The 19,787-nt window shown below is 35.2% G+C and overlaps 3 protein-coding genes across 3 annotated transcripts in view; 2 read left to right on the forward strand and 1 right to left on the reverse strand.

Moving 5' to 3' along the window:
- Positions 1 to 4,460, forward strand: part of adam17b (ADAM metallopeptidase domain 17b) — a 30,589-nt gene extending 26,129 nt beyond the window's left edge. The window contains exons 18-19 of the mRNA XM_073852883.1: positions 479 to 535; positions 1,520 to 4,460. Of these exons, the coding sequence (XP_073708984.1) occupies positions 479 to 535; positions 1,520 to 1,915 (453 nt within the window). The 3' untranslated portion in view covers positions 1,916 to 4,460. The remainder of the gene's footprint in view (positions 1 to 478; positions 536 to 1,519) is intronic.
- Positions 4,461 to 4,468: 8 nt separating this feature from the next.
- cpsf3 (cleavage and polyadenylation specific factor 3) lies at positions 4,469 to 18,032 on the reverse strand. Its single transcript, XM_073852884.1, has 18 exons — positions 17,847 to 18,032; positions 16,499 to 16,562; positions 16,325 to 16,422; positions 16,122 to 16,250; positions 15,848 to 16,025; positions 15,684 to 15,773; positions 15,423 to 15,573; positions 15,170 to 15,345; positions 13,371 to 13,529; positions 13,131 to 13,277; positions 12,898 to 13,050; positions 10,643 to 10,751; positions 10,464 to 10,562; positions 10,243 to 10,337; positions 10,059 to 10,146; positions 5,678 to 5,744; positions 5,500 to 5,596; positions 4,469 to 5,409 (listed from the first exon to the last, which is right to left on the reverse strand). Exons 1-18 carry the CDS (start codon positions 17,915 to 17,917, stop codon positions 5,308 to 5,310), a joined length of 2,073 nt encoding a protein of 690 aa, XP_073708985.1. The 5' UTR covers positions 17,918 to 18,032; the 3' UTR covers positions 4,469 to 5,307.
- Positions 18,033 to 18,513: 481 nt separating this feature from the next.
- Positions 18,514 to 19,787, forward strand: part of asap2b (ArfGAP with SH3 domain, ankyrin repeat and PH domain 2b) — a 36,874-nt gene continuing 35,600 nt past the window's right edge. Inside the window, exon 1 of the mRNA XM_073852694.1 lies at positions 18,514 to 18,902. Within this exon, the coding sequence (XP_073708795.1) occupies positions 18,777 to 18,902 (126 nt within the window). The 5' untranslated portion in view covers positions 18,514 to 18,776. The remainder of the gene's footprint in view (positions 18,903 to 19,787) is intronic.

Raw genomic sequence — 19,787 nt, forward strand, 5'->3', positions numbered from 1 at the left:
ATTGGAAATAATATTTAATGTCTTTCATTCATTATTTGCAGCATGCCAGCCACCCAGTAAGCGCAATAATTTTGTGCTTTGACAGAATTTGAAAGCTGAGCTGTTCCCGATCTGGGCTATTTGCATGCGCAATAGGCTAGAATATACGCTTAAAATATTATAACTTTAATCTCGTAATTCCTACGAATTAATTCTTGTAATTTTGACTTTATTCTTAAAATATTTTGACTTTGTTCTCGAAACATTCAACTTTATTCTCGAAATGCTTTGACTTTATTCTCGTAATTTTGACTTTATTCTCTAAACTTTTTCACTTAATTCTTACATTCTACTGATTTCAGAGTGAAAAAGCACAGACAATAAAGATGTAATTCACTTAAATGCTAAATATTTAAGTTGCAATAATGACAGGCCCTATTCAAGAAAAAAGTAAGTTTGTTTTGTTTTACAGCAGTCCTGTTTCTCTTTCTCTTTTTAGGATAAGAAACTCGACCAGCAGTATGAGTTGAACACAAAGTCACTCTTCTACCCCAGTGTAAGTACCAATCAGAAAACAGAAAAGCTTATTTTCTTTAAAGGTGACATATGAAAATCTGTCTTTTTTGATGTTCAAGTGGTATAATCACATCCCCAGTGCATCTACCTACCCAGAAAATGTGAAAAAATGAGCCGTTCAGATTCTGTTCCCCCATGTTATAGAATAGGGGATCTCATTATAATATTACCACCCCTTAATCTACACCTTTCCACCCACGGCACCACCATTGTGTTTTTCGCAAGCGACAACGGTGTACCAGCACTAACGTCATGGCAAAAGTTTAAGCAAAGCATGCCATCTGTTGTCTTTGGCTACACAGATGAGCACAGAACACTATTTAGAGTTCTAGCCTCAGAGGAGACAAGAGAGCTGTGGATTTACTATTTTTTTTAACCGTATATATTACACTGCCGCCACAGATCTAGAATAAACATGTGATTTCTCTCCCAGCTGTTTACCTTAACAGACATAACCATCTGTTTTTGTCACTCATGTGTTTTTAACATAAGCTTATGTGTATTTGACAGTTTAAGCACAATAAGACACAAAAGAGAACTTAGTTTAGTACTCACATGCCAATTGACAGCTGCTTTTTTGTGCGCGTGCTTCGGATGCGTACGGTCAGAAAACTGTATCAGAATCAGAAGTATAAACGAATATGGTTTTAAAATGCATGATTTCAGCGTGATAAACATATGTTTTTTAGCAGAGTATCTGAGGTTTGAGTTCTAAAGGCACAGCCCTATTCTGAAAAAGGGGGTGGGGAGCAGCAGCTCATTTGTATTTAAAGAGCCATGCACGAAAACATTGCGTTTCAAAATTAATTTTCAAAATTATGTAATAAATGATCTGTGGGGTATTTTGTAGCTGAAACTTCAGACACATTTTGGGAACACCTGAGATTTATATTACATATTGTTAAAGGGGCATAATAGGTCTCCATTTAACATTTTACGAAGTGTAACAAATGACTGTGTTCAGAATGCAGAGCTGCTGAGCAGTCTTGAATCAGCCTCAGTGCGGATCTTCAAACCACCCTCATCCTCAGGCTCCACTGCAGTGCCACGCTTCCAGGCGTCTGGACCTCTGCAGACCAGCACACCACCTGTCTCCATCTCTCAGGTGGCACCAGCTCCAACCCCAACCCCAACCCCAACCCCATGTCCTGTCCCTACAATAGAGCCCCAACGAATGGCCACCATCCAAGAAGATCCCAGCTATGATTCCCACCTAGACGAACAAGCCCTGGAAGAGGACTTCCATACCTCAGGCTCAGCATCACGTTCCTTTGATGATCTGACGGACAACCGAGAGAACGCCATGTCCTTCAGGGTAAAGAGACACGCACAGAGTAACAGCAAGGAGACTGAATGTTAAGAGTATAGTTATATAAAATGGGAAAAGGAAATGTGACTATGAATGAACAAAAAGGGAATATGATTGGGAATGCTCAAAGCTGAGCAGAACTGCAATGTGTGCTTACAGCTCCAGTATTGAAAATAACCAGAATGCAGTATGTTTTAAAGGGATAGTTCACCCAAAATTAAAAATTCTGTCATTAATTACTCAACTTCATGTCGTTCCAAACTTGTAAGACTATTGTTCATCTTTGGAACACAAATTAAGATATTTTTGATGAAATCCGCGAGCTTTCTGACCCTGCATAGACAGCAACGGACATGTAAAGGACATCATACAGTTTTGGAATGACATGGGAGTAAGTAAATGAGGATTTTTGGGTGAACTGTCCCTTTTTACTCAATCCCAAAATGAAAATTTGGTCATTAATCACTTACCCCCATGTCGTTCCAAACCCATAAAAGCTTTGTTCGTCTTCAGACCACAGTTTAAGTTTATAATTTTACGAAGCTAACGTTACAATAATACTTTTCGTACGCAAAGAAAACAAAACTAACGATTTTATTCAACAATTTGTCTCCTCCGCGTCACTGTAGCGCCTTTTTGGAGAGTATCCCCTGGACGCAAACAGCGTACGCTGTTCTCTATCAGCGTTTTCTACGTTTATTTACGCTTTAATTTGAACAAAAACAGCGTATCCGCGTGACGCAGCTGACAGAAAACTGTCTACGCTGTTTGCGTCCAGGGGATACTCTCCAAAATGGTGCTACAGTGACGTGGAGGAGACGAATTGTTGAATAAAGTCGTTATTTTTGTTTTCTTTGCGTACAAAGTATTCTCGTAGCTTCGTAAAATTATGGTTGAACCACTGATGGCAGATAAGACTATTTTGACGACGTCTTTCATACTTTTCTGGGCCTTAACAGTGTTATTTACTTGGCAGTAAATGGGACAGCCACATAGCTCCCGGTTTTCATCCAAAATATCTTAAATTGTGTTCCGAAGACGAACGAAGCTTGTACGTGTTTAGAACGACATGAGGGTAAGTGATTAATGACTATTTTCATTTTGTGGTGGAGTAAACCCTTTAAGCGGGCTGGACTTTTTTAAAGAAACAGGGCACCGATCATTCAGTGACTAAACATTAGATAGGAACTCAGTGTTTCCAGTCCTGTTAGGATTACGCAATATACACACATACACTCACAGAATCTCATCAGCGTTTTCTACACATGACCAGCTTCATTGTAAAGCTTAACTGCCCAATACTAAGATGTTTACAGATCTGTTTTTGTCTAAGGGATTGAACGGATGCTAACAGATCTTGGGAATCGTTATATTATGAATATACCTGTTATATTTTAGTTGATATGTTATGTGTATGTGCTCTGACACTCACCAGCAATCTTTTTGTAATCTTTATGGAACACAATGCTTTTCATCGTTTGCAAAAGACAATCTGACCTTTTAGGGACATTTGATATTTTCAGATATTGTCTGTGAAATATTTTTTTTGAAACGTGTAGCAGCAGATGTTTGGTAAATGAGAAGGTTTTGGCTCTTTGGCTTTATATGAAACACCAAAGTCACAGCTAAAATTACAAATTTGACAATCTGTATGCAAGGATATGTATCTTGCAGCTGCTCCCATAAGAATGTACTGATGAACACTGCTTTGAGATCAGCATCCAAAGTGCCTTGTATTTGTTTTTTTATTTGTATTGTGAAATCATATTTTACTCCATGTGTTCTGTAAAATGTGACCCTGAACCACAAAACCAGTCACAAGGGTCAAAACTGAGATGTATACATCTGAATAAATAAGGTTTCCAGTGATGTATGTTTTATTAGGATAGGACAAGATTTAGCTGAGATACAACTATTTGAAAATCTGGAAACTTGAGGGTGCAACAAAATCGCCTTTAAAGTTGTCCAAATGAAGTTCTTAGCAATGCATATTACTAATCAAAAATTACGTTTTGATACATTTACAGTAGGAAATTTTTTTCTCTTAATGGAAAAATCTTAATGGAACATTATCTTTACTTAATATCCTAATGATTTTTGGCATAAAGGAAAAATCGATAATTTTGACCCATACAATGTATTTTTGGCTATTGCTAGAAATACACCCGTGCTACTTAAGACTGGTTTTGTGGTCCAGGGTCACATATAATCTACAGGAAAACTCAAAAAGGGAATATGACATTGTCATTTACAGGTGGCTGAACCGTCACCCCCTTCTGAATCTTAATTGGGAATTTATTGGTGTTAATAGAATACCAAGCACTAGATCTTATACTTAACCCAACCCTGAAAACATGTGCTTTGTTTTTTATTCTCTGGTGTCAAATCCTGTGAAATTTTTTTTATGTTAGGAAATGTGCCCAGAATACTCAGACTGCATAGTTCCTCCCAATGCTGTGATGGGACATGAGAGAAAGTATTGAATTTTAAGACAGTGTTTTGTATCAGTGTGTTAGATATGTGTAACTTGGTGTATTTTGCAAGCTTTCATTTTCAAATAAAGTGTCAACCTTAATGTGAGTTATACTGAAATTTACATTCAACTTGACTCAAGACCTCTTTTATTAAATCAGTAGATTGGATCTTAAATTACAGCTGCTTTTCCTCAATGTAAAAATGTGAAACAGAAAAGGACAAAAACAAAAGAAGACATTAAATGATCACTACATACTATATGTAGCAGAAATGAAAAAGAACTGCAGTAGACTTTATCAACATCTACCTTAAAGGGATAGTTCACCCAAAAATTAAAATTCTGTCATTAATTACTCACCCTCATGTTGTTCCAAACCCGTAAGACCTTTGTGCATCTTCGGAACACAAATTAAGATATTTTTGATAAAATCAAATTTTTCAAATGTAATTTTATGAAGCTAAAAGAATACTTTTCTCTAGTATCACGACGCATGTGTGTGCCTTATAATAAAGTAAAAATAATAAAGCGCTTCTAAATAAAAGTTATTTTTGTTTGGATTTTTTTGCGCACAAAAATTATTCTCGTAGCTTCATAACCTTACGGTTGAATCAATGATATGACATGGACTATTTTAACAATGTTAGGCATTTCTGAGCCTTGAACTTAGTAGTTGTGTTGCTGTCTGTGCAACGTCCGAAAGCTCTCAGATTTTATCAAAAGTATCTTAATTTGTGTTCTGAAGATGAACGAAGGTCTTACGGGTTTGGAATGACATGAGGGTGAGTAATTATTCACAGAACTTTCATTTTTGGGTGAACTATCCTTTTAACTGTTTTACATTTGATTTTAACATCAATTCGAAGTGCTTTGGCCAGTCCAGCATCTGGTGTCTTCAGTCTGGTTAAAGTAGTTCAAATTAGATGGACTCTGACAACAGAAGTTCATGAAGGAAATGAAGAGCCCCATCTCACATGACAGGGTTCATGGCTTCATACAGCCTCTGTACAGCGAGCTCCACCATTTCTCTGAGAGAATCATCTTCAGAATTGGCCTCCTCACATTCCACGGTCTGAACACAAATATAAAAACACTCAAGAGTTAGAAGACATCCCTTCCCATAAAACTTGCTTGTGTCTGATGCACAGAGTGTGATACTTACTCTGGTTTCCAGATTGATAAAGGCAGTTTTCCCATCTACACTTACAGCGAGACAGTTCTTGTCTTTAAAGTCGACACACTCTTCTCCAAACATGTCTCTGCAGATTGAAGGAGAAAAAGAATTTAGTTCATCGTAAATTTCATTGACAGTTAGCCGAGCGCTGTGAGGATGAACTTACTGGAACATTTTGAGTAATCGGTTCTGGTAAACATTCACATCCACCTTCTTTTCTTGAGGCTGAACAACTAAGATGAAAAAATAAAGAGGAAAACGTTGGTGTAACTAAGACTACTCAGTAACAATTTTAACATCACGAGAAAGGAGAAAAAGAAAGAGAAAGAAACAATCAAGGAAGGCAAAAATGAGGAAAGTAAAAAAAGAAGGGAGGAAGGGGGAGAGGTGAGGAAAGTAGAAAGGAAGCAAACAAAATTGAGTAAGGAAGGAAAAAAGTGGAGAAAGTAGTAAAGGAAGCAAACAAAAAGTGAGAAAGGGATGAAGAAAGAAAAATGAGTAAAGCAGAAAGGAGCAAGCAAAAAGTGAGAAAGGAATGAAGGAAGGATGGATGGAAGGGAAAAAGTGAGGAAAGGAGAAAGGAGGCAAACAAAATATGTGACCCTGGACCACAAAACCAGTCATAAGGTTAAATTTGACAAAACTGAGATGTATACATCATATGAAAGCTCAACAAATAAGCTTTCTATTGGTGTATGGTTTGTTAGGATAGGGCAATATTTGGCCGAGATACATCTGTTTGAAATCAGAAATCTGAGGATGCAAAAAAATCAAAAAGACTGAGAAAATCACATTTAAAGTTGTCCAAATTAGGTATTTAACAATGCATATTACATATCAAAAATTACATTTTGATATGTTTACAGTAGGAATTTTACAAAAAATCTTCATGGAACATGAACTTTACTTAATTTCTTAATGATTTTTGGCATAAAAGAAAAATCTAAAATTTTGACCCATGCAATGTATTTTTGGCTATTGCTACAAATATACCCCAGCGACTTAAGACTGGTTTTGTGGTCCAGGGTCACATATAAGAAATGAAAGAAGGAAGGAATGGAAAAAGTGAGGAAAGACGGAACAGGGTATCTATCTGCAGATATGAACAAGTGAAATTTAAGACTTTTTAAGACCTTTTTAATACCTACTTTTATGAAATTTAAGACCTAACCCTGTAATGGAAATATATGTTATATTACATGCATATATGTAATATATTTAATTTGTTTAATGTAAAAAGTAAACAGTATTTCATGGCTGTCATAAATTATATTTATTACTACAATATACAGTGAACTTTTCATATCAGCAGATACTATTCCACACAAAATATCCCCATAAAAGTACCACTTGGAGATATCTGGTGATGTAAACAGTTTATTCCGAAGCAATATTTTCATCAGTGCTCTTTTAGCTTTTACATCTTAAATCTGCATATTTGATTGAACTTTATAAAGGCCTTTTTTTTTACTTTTGAAATGTATGCATCACCTTTGAAATCATTACAATTGATCAAATTCTATATGGCTGTTAGCAGTCAGATTACGTAATTTACACTGCAAACTTAAAAGTGCAATAAAAGCTGTTATGAGATTAATGTTTTAAATACATTTATGAATGTACAAATTAGAAATGTTGGGGTGGGGATGCATACTTTTAAACATACTAAACTACCAGCAGGTGGTGGTAAGTCACTTCATGAGCGAGTTACTGAGTTATTTCAAGTGATTCGAGCAAAAACACTGAATCATTTAGTAGTAAAACGTTGCTTGGAGAATGTGCTATACTTCTGCGATCCTTGTTTGGAACTATTTTCGTTGGTGAAACAGAACAAAACAGTAAATATTTTGTTTAAAAAATGTAAGTAAAGTAACTACTTGACTAACTAGTTTATTAAACTAAAATTAATGTAACATTTGTAATCGTGAGAATATTCAGCAAAAAGCTGAAGCCCTTAGTATATTACTGAACTATATCATGTTATAAATAAACTATACATTTTCAACTGTTGCCTCAGTGTGTTTAGAGTTTCTTTATGTGTGCTGTTAAGCTCATTTGTTTTAAAGTATGTCACAAAGAGACCAGAAATACGCTATCCATTATCAATTGCTGTTTACGTTGAATGCATTAAAATAGGAATCTTTCTTGCCTTTCGATGCTTCGCTGGGTATTTTTGTCACTTCAGTTTTAATCAGGCTGTTTGTTCGGTCAGGCAAGAAAAAAAAACAATTTAAAAGTATCTCGAAGGCTAGCTCGACCTATATTTATTATTATTATTATTATTGAGACCATTATATATAGAAAAAAGCTTGTTGGACCTGTATTCCGCTACTGTGATTCTGTCTAAAGACGCAGTAACTACCACAGGGGGAGAAAAAAAAATCTTCAGTCCGTCAGACACTGTGACTGCGGTCATACCAATCGCGTCTTGAAAATACACGGTCACGCCAGCCGCACTTTTTTTGTATGCGCGTCTAATCGCGCACTTACGGTATGGGTGCTGGGAGCGGTCAAAATGGATTTAAAGACGCTGTTAGAATGGCGTTTTCTTTATGCTTTACCTGATATTTTCCATCAGGACCTAAATTAAGTAATGAAAACTGAAGATTTTTTAGCGGACATGTGACCAGAACTATTTAAGACCTACCGAAACTGAATTTAAGACTTTTTAAGACTTTTTAAGGATCCGCGGATACCCTGAGGAAGGAAGGGAAAAAGTGAAGAAAGTAAAAAAGGAAGGAAGAAAGCAAAAAGTGAGAAAGGAAGGGGGAAAAGGTGAGGAAAGTAGAAAGGAAGCCAACAAGAAGGAAGGAAGGGAAAAAAGTGAAGAAAGTAAAAAAGGAAGGAAGAAAGCAAAAAGTGAGAAAGGAAGGGGGAAAAGGTGAGGAAAGTAGAAAGGAAGCAAATAGGAAGGAAGAAAGGTAGGGAAAAAAAGTTAGGAAAATAGAAAGGAAGCAAACAAGAAGAAAGGAAGGAAAAAAGTAAGCAAAGTAGAGAGAAAGCAAGCAAAACGTAAGAAAGGAAAGAAGAGAAGGAATGAAGAAAGTAGGGGAAAAAGAGAAAGCCAACAAAAAGTGAGAAAGAGGAAGGAAGGAAGTAAGGAAGGGAAAAAAGTGAGGAAAGTAGAAAAGAGGCAAACAAAAAGGAAGGAAGGAAGAGGAAAAAACGAGGAAAGTAAAAGGAAGGAAGGAACAAAAAGTAATCAAAAAGGAAGGGAGGGGGAAAAAGTAAGCAAACAAAAAGTAAGAAAGGAAGGAATTAATGGTGGAAGGAAGAGAAAAAATTGAGGAAAGTAAAAAGGAAGAAAGGAAGGGAAAAAAGAGGAATTAAAAAAGGAAGGGAAAAAGAGGAAGCAAACAAAAAGTGAGAGAGAAATGAAGGAAGGAAGGGAAAAAAGTAAGCAAACAAAAAGAAAGAGAAAGTAAGGGAAAAAAGTAAGCAAACAAAAAGAAAGAGAAAGTAAGGGAAAAAAGTAAGCAAACAAAAAGAAAGAGAAAGTAAGGGAAAAAAGTAAGCAAACAAAAAGGAAGGAAGGAAGGAAGCAAGGGGAAAAAATTAGGAAAGTAAAAAGGAAGAAAGGAAAGAATGAATGATGGAAGGAAGAGGAAAAAGTGAGGAAAGGAAGCAAGGGAAAAAGTAAGCAATCAAAAAGGAAGGAAAGGGAAAAAAGTGAGAAAAGTAAAAAGGAAGGATGGAAGGGGAAAAGGGAAGAAAGGGTAAAAAAAGTGAGGAAAGTAAAAATGAAGAAAGAAAGGGAAAAAAGCAAGCAAACAAAAAGGAAGGAAGGAAGAAAAGAAGAGAGGAAGGAAATGTGAGGAAGGAAAAAAGTAAGGAAAGTAGAAAGGAAGCAAACAAAAGGGAGGAAGAAAAGAACCACGAAAATAAAAGAAAGGGGAAAAAAGAAAGGAAGAAAAATGGGGGAAGCAAAAAGGGAAGATATAAAGATAAAATGGAAATGAAGAAAAGAAACAAATAAAAATGTAAACAGACAAAAATATATGAACAGTGATGAATTGATTATAATGATTTTAACATCGTTAGAAAGAAAAATTTGAAAAATGAACAAAAAAGGAAACAAGAAAGGAAGGATGAGAAAACGGCAAGAAAAGAAAAGCAAGCAAAAAGTGAGGGAGGAAAGAGGAATAGGACAGGATAGAAGCAAGAAAAAGAGAGTAATAAAGAGAAAAGAAGAAAGGAAGGGGGAAGAAATAAAGATAAAACATGTAGGAAACTTAGGAGGACAAAAGAAGTCAAAAGGAAAGAAAGCAAAAAAGAAATTGACAAAGATAAAAAAGAGAAACAAGAAAAAAAGAAAGGAATTTGCAAGATTACGACAATACTTAAAAAAGGAAGGAAAGAAATAAAGAAGAAGAAATAAGGATGGAACAAAAGAAAATAAAGAAAGCCAGCGAAAACAAAAGCAAGAAATAAGAAGAAAAAAAAAGAATATACAAAAGAAATTAAGAAAAAAAGATAAAAAGTAATAGAAGCTAAAGAAAGAAAACATTTGAAGACAACCATGAGCTGTTAAATCGATGAAAGCTCACCTTTCTGAGCTTTAGGGTTTGACTGTACCTCCAGCACCACTGTGGTGACGGCATCAGCGTACATGTCATTCAGAGGATTGGCAAACCACTGACAGACAAACACAACAGACACACACACAATCAACCTGAGTCACTTCAGTTGCCATAGTTACACAGGGTTTGAATAACTGGTGTGCCGCCTCACCTCCAACATGACCATGTTTTGATCATGAATCACTGTGATGCTGTTAAAGACTCTTAGCGTGCTCTTCTCTGAGATCTCAATCTCCTCCACATCACCTGTAACACACACATACATGCATGATGAGCACCACATATCAACACAACACACACACACACACACACACACACACACACACACACACACACACACACACACACACACACACACACTGGTATACACACCTGTCAGGTGCCGTAGCTGACTCAAAAGCAAGGGAAAAGGGCCGGTGAAGGGAATGGCTTGAGTCTGTTTAACTGTGCTCATGGCCAGATCAGTGTAATCTGCATAAGAAAAAAAAAAACAGGTGTGAGAAGCACTCAAACACATTAAATACATGAAATGATCACAAACACCAACTCACTGGAGAGGTCAGAGGGGGCAAGGATGTGATAACTGAAGTTCTTTTTTACAAGGATGCCTGAGACCCGCTGACCCTGCACACACTTCTTATCCGCAAGGGATCCCATCACCTTTAAAGGTCCAAAAAAAAAAAAGGAAAGGAATTATAAAAAGGACAAAAAGGATTTATCAGAGAAATTAGGGACTCATAATAGGGCTTAACTATGCAGTATGTTTGTAATGTGATTTTTTTTGTAGCTTATTTGAATGTTTGCAAAAGTTTATCTATATTAGTTGATAATATTAACATTACTCAGTTATTATTATAATTAATATTAGTCAGTGACTATACTGATGCAATGATTCACTGTACATTCATGACTGATTTATTCAAAATCACCAGAACAAAACAGACAGAAAGAAAAGACAAAGAAAGAAAGACAGTCAAAGACATAAAAAAGACAAAGTCAAACAGAAAGAAAATCAAACTGAAAGAAAAGACAAAGTCAGTCAAAAAGACAGAAAAAAAGAGAGAACAGAAAAAGTCAGACTGAAAGAAGGAAAGAGAGAAAGGAACAAAATCAAAAAGCAAGAAAGTCAGTAAGAAAGAAAAGAACAGAAAAGTCAGACTGACAGAGGGAAAGACAGACCGAAAGTAAGAAAGTAAGTCAGAAAGAAAAGACAAAGAATGAATGAAAGCAAGAAAGACAGTAAGCAGGAAGAAATAAAAAAGAAAAGAAAAGTCAGACTGACAGAGGGAAAGACAGACAGAAAGAAAAGACAAATAATGAACAAAAGCAAGAAAGACAGACAGACAGGAACAAAGTCAGAAAAAAAGAAAAGAGGGAAAGACAGAAAGTCAGAACAAAAAGACAAATAATGAACGAAAGAAAGACAGACAGGAACAAAGTCAGAAAGAAAGAAAGAAAAGAAGGAAAGACAGACAGAAAGTAAGACAGTCAGAAAGAAAGAAAAGACAAAGTATGAAAGTCAAACAAAAAGAAAAGAAAAAAAAGAATGAATTAACAAACAGATGAAAGAAAAAAGACAGACAGACAGAAAAGAACAAAGTCTGTCAGAAAGAAAGAAAAAAGAACAGGAAAAAGTCAGACTGAAAGAAGGAAAGACAGAAAGGAACAAAGTCAAAAAGTAAGAAAGTCAGTCAAACAGAAAGAAAAGACAAAGAAAGAAAGGAACAGAAACGTCAGACTGACAGAAGGAATGACAGAAAGAAAGAATGAACAAAAAAGAAAGACAGAAAGTAACAAAGGCAGTCAGAAAGAAAGAATGAAAGAAAGAAAAGACAAAGAAAGAAAGTCAGACAAAGAAAAGACAAAGAAAGAGAAAAATAACGAACAAATGGATACAAGAGAGAAAGAAAGACAGACAGACAGAAAGGAACAAAGTAAGTCTAAAAGATCAGAAAGAAAGAAAGTCAAAAAGAAAGAAAAGAGAAAGAAAGAAAAAGTCAAACAAAAAGACAAAGAAAGTCAAATAAAAAGAAAGAAAGAAAAAAGAAAGGAAGAAAGGAAAGAACAGAAAAAGGTCTGAAAGAAGGAAAGACAGACAGAAAGGAACAAAGTCAGAAAGTCAGTCAAACAGAAAGAAAAGACAAAGAAAATAAGAATGTCAAACAGAAAGAAAGAAAAGACAGAAAGTAAGAAAGTCAAACAGAAAAAAAAGAATGAATGAAGGAACAGGAGAAAGAAAGACAGACAGAAAGGAACGAAGTCAGTCAGAAAGAAAAAGTCAAAAGAAAGAAATTCAAACAAAAAGACAAAGTCAGAAAGAAAAAAAAGAGAAAAAAACAGAAGTAGTCAGACTGAAAGATGGACAGACAGAAAGGAACAAAGTCAGAAAGTAAAGACAAAGAAAGAAAGAAAAAAAACAAACGAATGGATGAAAGAAAGATAGACATGAAAGGAAAGAAAAAAATAAATTAAACAAAAAGACAGAAAGTCGAACAGAAAGAAAGACAACAGAAAGTCAGAAAGAAAGAAAGAATCAAAGAAAGCAAGAAAGAAAAAAAAAATTAACAGAGAAAGAAAAACAATAGTTTGGTTGTTTTGATTCAAACACTAGTGAGTTCAATTCAAACTAAACTTTTGCAAGTTTACGATGTGTCATGAAGGATTCATTAAATTTAATAAAATTTAATAAAAAATAAAAAATTTTAGTCGTCATCTGGATGAATGAAATCAGATGAACTGTTTACTCAGAACTGTTTATTATTTTTACAACTGAAGAGACATGTAGGAATGACATCTGCGGTCTCACCTTAGCCAGTTTCTCTCCTCTGAAGTTCAGCGTGACGGCCTCAGTGTTACGAGGGTTGTGCACCTCAATGTGAACCTCATCATTGTCCTCATACTCCCGAATCAGGGCGGCTTTCAGTCGAGCCATCTCATTCTGCTCTCCATGAACCAGGATCTGAAAACCACAACAATAACATGACATCTAATCTAGAACCGATGGCCTGCTGCCATGACCGTCTCGTGACAATCACTTACCACATGAGGAGGTTTCAGAGCTCGGATGAACTCGCTGGTTTGCTGGTAGTCTGTATGAGCCGAGAAGGATATATAGTCCACGGACATCTTCAGCGGAAGCTTCTGTCCTGACATGGTGGTGATCTCCTCTGGCTCAGACATGATATGCTGAAGAGAAAACAGGGTGAAGACAGGTTACAGCATTAATAAGAAAACGGCAGCTGATCTGTGGTGATATTGTTGCTGAAGGAGGAGCTTCACCTTGGCAAGTGTTCCTTCCACACAATAACCTGCTATGATGACGCCGTTCCTCTTGTCGGTGCACCAGCTCTCAAAAAGCTCTCTGGAAAGACCGCTCTGCATCATACCTGGAGATGCCATCACCACACTAGGGCCAATATCATCAAAATGGTCCATACTCTGGAGGAGAGGACATAAGTTTATACAAATTAGATAACTTTTTTTGGATTATGAAACTTTTCTTACTTAACCAATGTTGTTATTGTTAACTAAAACTATTGAAAATATTTATTGGTATTTAAAATTTGTATATTTTATTGTAAAATGAAATAAAATACTATAAAATACTTTTTGTAAAAATATTATTTTTACAAAAAAAAAAAAAAACTAAAATCGTTCCTAGCAGAAAGAAAGAAATAAGCCGAAGGACTACAAAATTACAAAAAAAAAACTGAAATAAAAATGAAGTAAAATATATCGAAATATTAAATAAGCAAATGTAAGAAAATATAATAAAAACTACTAACACTAAAATGATAAAAGAAAATATAAAAATGCTAGCTAATTCAAAAGAAAATATAAATATTAAATAAATACTTTAATACTAAAATAAGTTTAAGCACTAAAATTACCAGAGAATTTAAACATAAATCAAAATCATTTTTAAAAACAAAAACTAATAAAAATGTCAAAATCAACTAAGAAAATTAATTTAATAATTTAAATAATAATAATTGAATTAAAAAGATTAATAAAAAATAAAAGCTAATTTAAAATAAAATATAAATATTTGATAAAACTTCAATGGATATTAGAAATTTTGCTTTGCCAACTTACTAAAATTAATATAAAAATTAGTATAAAAATTAAAATAAACAGATATAAACAGATACAGTAACACAAATGAAAATAAAACAACAACGTGGTTTTGAATAGTAAGATTTGTAATGTTTTTTAAAGAAGTTCAAAAAGCAAACAGCAAAGACAGTAGCGTTTTGAAACGTATTTACTTATTAAAATAACTGTTTTCTATGTGAATATATATTTTTAAAGTAATTTCTGCCTGTGATTTCAACACTAAAATTTTAACATTATTACTTCAGTCACATGATCCTTCAGAAATCATTCTAATATTCTGATTCGTTGCTCAAAAAACATTTATTATTATTATTATTATGTTGAAAACATATGAGTAGAATTTTTTCAGGTTTCTTTGATGAATAGAAAGTTCAGAAGAACAGAATTTATCTAAATTAGAAATCTTTTGTAACTTTATCAATGTCTTTATCAACACTTTTCGTCAATTGAAAGCATCCTAGCTAATTAACAAAATATATATAAATACTGACTCCAAGCTTTTAAATGGAATAGTAATGTTATAATGTTACAAAATGAAATGTTATTTCAGACAAAGCTTATCTTGGGATCTTTCTATTCATCAAATAATCCTGAAAAAAAAATGTACTCAACTGTTTTAAATATTGATAATAATAATAATACTAATGTTCCTTGAACAGCAAATCAGCATATTAGAATGATTTAGAAGGCTCATGTGAAACTGAAGACTGTAATAATGATGCTGAAAATTCAGCTTTGAAATCACAGGAATAAATTACATTTTAAAATATATTCAAGTAGAAAACTATTATTTTAAAGAGTAAAAATATTTCAAAATTGTACCGTTTTTGCTGTACTTTGGATCAAAAAAATGCAGGCTTGGTGAGCAGAAGGAGACTTTAAAAAACAACTGGTAGTAGACTGGTAGTGTAGACATATATACATATTGTCTGGCCTACTCATAGATTTATGAAGATGCCAACCTTAAGATTGCTGATATGCTTGAAGACAAACGGGTTGTTAATGTTAATGGCCTTGCGGATCTTATCGTTCATGGCGTTCACGTAGGTCTGGTACACAGCCATGCACTTCTTTGCCAGGGATGAGGCATAGTAGATAGGAATGTCATGGAGTTCAGGGTGATTCTGCCAGTACTCATCTGAAATAGAGGACATACAGAACATCAGTGAGGCATTATTAATGATGAGGCTGAGAGTCTAAACTGCTGGACTTTACCTAGAATGAGCAGAAGCTCTTGGGCTCGACCCAAAGCAAACACAGGGATGAGACAGCGGCCCTCACGGTTCACTATGTCATGGACTGTGTTGCAGAAACGAGCCTCTCTTTCCTCTCTCTTCTCATGGATGTGCGTGCCATATGTAGACTCCTACAAAAACAGGAGAGAAGACAGGCATAAAACATGTTGTAATGTATTTATTTTTGTGTGGGGCCAGAGAAAATCATAATGATGTTGTCAGCATAAAATCTAGTACATACTGTGATGAGAATGTCTGGTTTGACGCTGGGAATCTCAGCTGCCATGAGATGTCTGTCTTCTTGACGTGAGAAATCTCCTGTGTACAGTAGCTAAAGAGAATGACCAAAATTATTAGCAGAAAGTCTGCGAGTGTTACTGTATCTAAATGAAAAACTACACTTACCTTCACTCCTGCAATCTCAATCATGAACATAGCTGCTCCCAAAACATGACCTGCGTGGTAGCACCAAAACTTGATGCCAGCCACTTCTTTCACTTCATGGAAGTTGATGGTCTCAATCTTGTCCATGCTTTCTTCTAGATCAGTCTCGGTGTACAGCATGTCATCTGCTGAGATGTTGCTTCAGATACAAGGACACCAGACAATATATTAGAGCTGGTTCTTTCTGAATGAATGACTACATTTCTGTTTTATTGAAAAAAGAGCTGTGGTATACCTGACTTTCACATAGTCTGAAAGCAACCAGCGGTAAATGGCTTTGGTGGCATGGGTCATGAAAGTCCTGCCTTTGAAACTTGTCTTCTGTAAAAACCATGGCAAGGCTCCACAATGATCCAAGTGAAAGCTGGCAGAGAAAAAGAGGAGGTCAGCAGATCCAGTCAAGGATTCAGTATCTTTCATTTAGAGAATGGGACTCACTGGCTAATGAGGAGAAGATCAATCTCAGCTGGGTCTATCAAATCAATGTAAGGCAATGCATCCATGCCCTCCAATCCAGGATGGATGCCACAGTCCAGCTGCAAAGACATTACATGTCAAAAATGCATCTTTCAAATCCATTAAAAGAAGAATAGAGCACAACATTTTGCTCACCATGATTTTACGTCCCTTGAACTCCAGGATGATGCATGACCTGCCCACCTCTTGACCAGCTCCTCTGTTAGGAACATCACAGTAAGAAATAGTTCAGAGTTATACAGTTGCAGTCAAAATTATTCAACCCCCTTTGACCTGCAAAACATTTTGCTGCAGCGCTTAGACGCTTCTGTCAGCTCTCTACTGCAATCTCGGCCCATTCCTCGCCTGAAAAAGCTTCCAGATCACTGATCATTTTTGGTTTTCACTTTGCCACTGCTTTCTTCAAATTTGACCAAATATTTTCAATGAGAATTAAATCTGGAGACTGAACAGGCCACTCAAGAACATTCTATGACTGATCTCTGAACCAAGCATAAGTAGATTTGGATGTATACTTTGGGATGGCTGTCCTGCAGGAAAGTCTATTGATCGTCAGCTTCAGTCTTTCCATCAACGGCATCACAATTCTTGTCAAAATGGCCAGACAGGTCTATCCAAATGAATTTTAACATGTTCAATTCTTCTTGGTCAAGAGTGGCATTCGGCAAGATGCCCCAACAATAAACCCATACTTGTCTAGTGTTCTTATACTCTGCATTGAAATGTTTTTACTCCTTTCATTGGGTCATCTTGCAAGTCTTTGGTTGTACATTGCAGGTTTTTCTCAGTTGCTCTCATCAAATTTATGATGATATTGTGCTTTTTCTTCAACAGCCTCAATGGTTTTGTGGTACAACATATTTTAAACTAAGAATAAAATAAGGCTGATATCTGTTTCTAGGAGCTTTTAAAGTCTTGGTAGTCATTACGTAGCCTTAGACGTTCTAATGTAATAAAACTATTCTTCTCTATAGTTTTTCTGAGAGCTCTGTTGACTTTGCCATATTTGCTACTCAACTTTAGCACATGCACGGGCTAAGTCTAACAGCTCAAGCTAATTCTGTTTACTAATAAAGTTTCTAAAGGCTTAATTGTGTTTTAAGACAATTTTGTTCCCCAATGTACACATACGTGATGCTGAATAAGGGTTATATAGTTATGACACAGCTGTTTTTTTTTTAATCCTACAACTCAAAAATATTACATTATCACTATTTATATGCCAGTAAACTGTTATAGATGCAATTTTTATACAATCCTAGATCTTCAGAAAAGCTTGTATTTGTAAACTGCAGTCTCTGAGAGGTTGAATATATTTGACTACAACTGTAGTACTCAGAGAAAGAATTATCAAGGCTGCAATGCATATTTAATCTCACTTTCGTCCTGTTTAATACTATGTTTATTATCAGTCACCAAAACATTTGGCGCGGAACAGAACTACTAACGTTACTGAATGTAGTTATGAATGAACTGAACTCACAGTGGTCTTATGAGGAGCTGATCACTCTCTTCCGCAGGCACTGGTACATCCGCTTTACGTTTTGTAGCCATGCTTATGGTGTATTTTATACGTAACTAAGAATTACTTATTCAATATCCATCGATACTTCTAATAATAATAGACAACGACGAGGAGCACTGAGAACCATACACCATGGGCATGAGACAAGTACTTCCGGTGTAGTCATGAGTCAAAATAAAAGCTCGACGTGAAAATAAATAGAAAAGAAAACGTGAACTAAAGCAGATAGATAAATAGTTTGTTAAATTATATCGAAAAGCTTTGAGGAAAATTACACAAGCTCAATTAGAATAGAATAGAAAAAATAAACCGAATATATTTAAAGATGAAAAACTGACGAATGAATCAAAACGAGATTTTGTTGCCGAATATAAGCGTTTAAAGTCAACACTTTGTTTAAATATTTAGAAAAAAAATGTGCTACCTTAAAAGCGTATTGTTTTTCAAACTTTATTCAGCTTTTCAAGCTTTCGGCTTTAGGTTACGTCCCTCAACTCTGATTGGACAGCAAGATCGGTTGTTCCCTCTAATTGGCCGACCGGATATGATTGACAGGTGATATGATCCCGCCCACAAATCAAATGTAAAGTGAACTTCTACAGTACAGGTACGAATGGGTGGAATCCAGAAGTGTTGATCTGGCCAATTGTGCGTGTGATGGAGCTGTTCAACTCTTCTGTTCAAAGACGAATTAACTTCTCATTACCTCTTTTTCTTTTTGATCTGATGGACTCCATGAGGAAACAAAATACTTTTTTAAACAAAATACTTTAAGGAATGACTGACACGGACTGAGTTTGAATCGGGTTTAGTGCGGTCTTTTTTAAAGTACAAGCTGTAACAAACGTTTCTTGTCTTGGTCAAAGTCTTGATTTAAAGGGAGTAATCATGCCTGATCAACTGACAGTGCCGGAGTTTATGGACATTACCAATGAGGACTATAAAGCACCTACAACATCAGTGTTCTCCACACGCATGGCTCACTGTAGGAATACCGTTGGCGCTTTGGAAGAGGTAAAACACCTTTACAATGTCAGAAATACGGATGTATAGGACAACACAATTTACAGACGAGCGCGAAGTGCGCAATACACAATTATGACATCTTTATAACTGTATTACAGAAAGTGTGCTGTCTAACTTCAGAACATAGGTTCTGTAAATACTTTAAATTAGACTATTTTAATAAAAGGAGCCTGGAAAATGACTTCCTTCTTGTAGCACCAAAGCTTAGTGTATCCCCTGTTGGAAGTGAACCTCGCCCATGTTTCTCACGGGTTCAAGTAACTTCTTATCGCAGTGTTATGAAATAAATAGACTAGTACGTTATGTTTGACGCCACTCATAACTTGTTAACACTTTAAGTCTTTTATAACTCTCAAAGTCACATAATGAGCCTGATTTTACGTACATTTACCATAACAGTAATATGTTTTTTTATAAATGCTTATAGCAGATCTTATTTACTCAGGCTTGTGTCTGAGGTAACATAGCTGTTTTTAACAAATACATATATTACAGAAATATTACAAACATAAAAAATGTTGAAGATTTTATAATGATAAAATGATAAACATTTAAAACTATTCACAAGACCCAAGTCGAAAAAAGTGTCATGGCATTGTTGACATACTGTGGTTGTGCCATGTTTTACTATTATTTTACAATGGCACTGCCATAATATACTGTAAAAAGTTTTATAAACTCTTTGCTTGTGGATCTAAGTTAATTAAGCATTTTAATTTAAGCTGATTTTTTACTTTACATACAGTAATAGTGATGTAGAACTTTTAGTAATAGTCTAACTTGTGTATCAGTTTGTTAAGCAAACTGAGAAGGTAATATTGCTTATACACCAAAATACACTCATTCAAATGGAAGAAACTTAACAGAAGAGAA

The sequence above is a fragment of the Garra rufa genome, chromosome 13 (assembly GCF_049309525.1).
Source record: "Garra rufa chromosome 13, GarRuf1.0, whole genome shotgun sequence".
Lineage (NCBI taxonomy): Eukaryota > Metazoa > Chordata > Actinopteri > Cypriniformes > Cyprinidae > Garra > Garra rufa.